A 2,882-nucleotide genomic window follows, 5' to 3' on the forward strand; every position below is an offset into this window, starting at 1 on the left:
GCAACAGCTTGAGGCTCTGTTTAAATAAATAAATAAATAAAATCTTATAACAATATGGAATACATCTACACAAAATTTGCTCTGTCTTTTGTCAAACCATATTCAAAAGTGGCTTCCAAGGGAAACCAGAAGGATGGCAGTACATTGACAGAAAAGGGGATGCCTTACATCTAACGGTATAAACTGCATCTCTGAGTGGAGTTTTACTATAAGACAAGAATATACAGGAAGGGATGCTTACAATAAAAAGAAAATACTTAATACTGATTGGTAGAAGAAGAATATGGTTGTACCCTCTCTGATGACAAAGAAATTCTGCTTCAATATCTATGCAAAATTTGAACCACTTTTACCTAAAACACCTGCTGCAGAGGAGAATGTGCAAGAACATACACTGTCCACAGAATGGCCATACTGAGAACGGCTTCAAAGCTTTCCTGTTCTGAGGCAGGAAGATTACTTGAGTCCAGGAGTTTGAGGCTGCACTGAGCTATGATGACGCCACTGCACTCTAGCCTGGGTGACCAGATGACAGTATATATACAAGGTGGACACAAAGTTCCACTTTCTGTGCACGCATGTGTGTGTGTGTATGTGTATACACATACATATATGTATAAATGTAAAGAAGAAAACTTCCTGTTGTTACATATTCACTACAAATGTAGTATCAGAAAAGATTTCCAACTCCTGACCTCTTTTTCCAGAATTTACCAGGTATTTGTGCACACTAATACATGACTTCCACATGCAGCTTCTCTAATCCTGGTCTACAGAGAATGACTGCACCCAGATGTGGCCCCGAAGCAGTCCTTCTGCCCCACATCACTGACATTATGGGGGCCACACCCCTCTCTCACTGATGTCTGCGAGTGAAGCCCTTCCCAGGGCCCTGCCCCATAGAGCCTCTTCACAAGCTCAAGTCACAAAGTCATGGTAACATGGAATCTCAGTGCAGGTGAGAGGGACTGAGGGAAGGCAGGGGTGAATTTGAGCATGCTCAAACTCGTCAGGCTGGACACTGCAGACTCAGAGAAGATACATCACCGTACCTGAGTAAGAGCCATTCCTGAATTCACTCTTTTCTTCTTCTGTGCTTCTTCCTCGGGTAATATGACTCTTTAGAAGTCAATCCTCAATGTCAAAAATATGCTGTTAAAGAAAAAAATAACAAAAATATGCTGTTTATTGTTTAGAACCAACACATTCCCTCTTTCTGACATAACCACTTATACACAAAGACCTCGCTCTGTGGAAAGGCAGGTCCTCTGCTGACCACTGCACCAAGGGGGATGCACAAAGAATACACTCCTACAGAAAGACAAACTGGTGATTGTCTGACTCCCTCATTACAGCCCCACCCCTTCCTGATGATACCTGCACACAAGCTACAGCAGTAGGGAGCTGGGCTGCACTGAGTTCCACTCTAGGGTACAGCCCAAAACCCATGTCAGAGCACAGCCCTCACCCCTTGGCGATCACAGGCTCAACTCAGCTCTCAGCAGTGGAAAACACCGACTGGACTCATCTAGGCAATTATTATTGAATGATAGTCTCATTCTGACTAATCTCTGATTAGGGTGCACAAGAGATGTACAACCCTTCCAAAATGCCTCAGCACGTTAACCTGAAGCCGGGGGAGCTCCACTCAGAGGGGCCAACCCAGCTCACCTCCCACCTCCCAGCTCTGCTCTCTCATCAGGGCCATGTTGTGAACCATACTCTAGTCATGGAAGACAGAGGAACACAAACACACACCAGAGGTGGGGATAAGGACACACATACTGGCAGGGCCCTGCTGACATGGGCTCTGGAGTCACAAATGAATCTGGATTTGTCCTGAGGAACATGGGAAGCCAGAGAAGGGCTCTGTACCAGGGACGGTACAGAGCCTGACAGGACCTGCCATTATTTTTTCATTTTTTAATTTTTTTGAGACAGAATCTCACTGTCACACTGAGTAGAGTACCATGGTGTCATAGCTCACATCAACCTCAAACTCCTGGGCTCAAGTAATCCTCCTTGCCTAACCTTCAATATCCTGATAGTTTCTCTATTTTCAGTAGAGACAGGGTCTTGCTTTTGCTCAAGCTGGTCTGAAACTCCTGAGCTCAGTCAATCCACCTGCCTTGGCCTCCCAGAGTGCTGGGATTACAGATATGGGCCACCCTGCCCATCTAGGACCTGTTGTTAGTTTAGCCCTGATAATTGCAACACAGAGAAAGGTCCCTGAAGATATTTTATCTCTGACTCTAGGCCTCTGTTTCTTCCATCTTTGTGATAGTGTTTTTATTTTCTTTTTTGAATATATGAAGGATTATTCCCATTAAAATTTTCATTACAACTGGGTACTCCGCCCCTACCCAGAAGTAAAGCCACACACACACACACACTGGATTTGCCTAGTCAAATTTCAGAGGTCAGAGGTTCAGATTTCAGAGGTCAAATGTCAATCATATTGGGTTCTCTGGTCTAGTTTCTCATTTCCATGAGGCCCAGAGGGAGAAACATTTCACCAAGTTCTTCAAGAAGGTCCAAGTTGAGTGAGAAGAATGAGACATAACTGGCCCAGTGCAGAGGTTCACACCTGTAATCTTAGCACTCTGGGAGGCCAAGGCAGGAGGATCGCTTGAGCTTAGGAGTTTGAGACCCACCTGAGTAAGAGTGAGACCTTGTCTCGAAAACTAGCTGGGCAATGGGGTCGGTGCCTGTAGTCCGAGCTACTTGGAAGGCTGAGGTAAGAGGATTGCTTGGGCCAGGAGTTTGAGGTTGCTGTGCACTATGACACTACAGGACTCTAACTTGTGTGACAGTGTGAGACTCTGTCTCCAAAAAGAAAAAAGAAAGAAAAGAAAGAAAGAGGTGGCTCGGCGCCTGTGGCT

At 45.2% G+C, this 2,882-nt stretch overlaps 1 protein-coding gene across 1 annotated transcript in view; it reads right to left on the bottom strand.

Moving 5' to 3' along the window:
• LOC105888165 (zinc finger protein 83-like) overlaps nt 1–2,882 on the bottom strand; it is a 28,761-nt gene that overhangs the window by 23,667 nt on the left and 2,212 nt on the right. Inside the window, exon 2 of the mRNA XM_023507985.1 lies at nt 1,053–1,152. Within this exon, the coding sequence (XP_023363753.1) occupies nt 1,053–1,067 (15 nt within the window). The 5' untranslated portion in view covers nt 1,068–1,152. The remainder of the gene's footprint in view (nt 1–1,052; nt 1,153–2,882) is intronic.

Source organism: Otolemur garnettii, unplaced genomic scaffold (assembly GCF_000181295.1).
Source record: "Otolemur garnettii isolate 467f Iridium unplaced genomic scaffold, OtoGar3 scaffold00212, whole genome shotgun sequence".
In the NCBI taxonomy this organism is placed as follows: domain Eukaryota; kingdom Metazoa; phylum Chordata; class Mammalia; order Primates; family Galagidae; genus Otolemur; species Otolemur garnettii.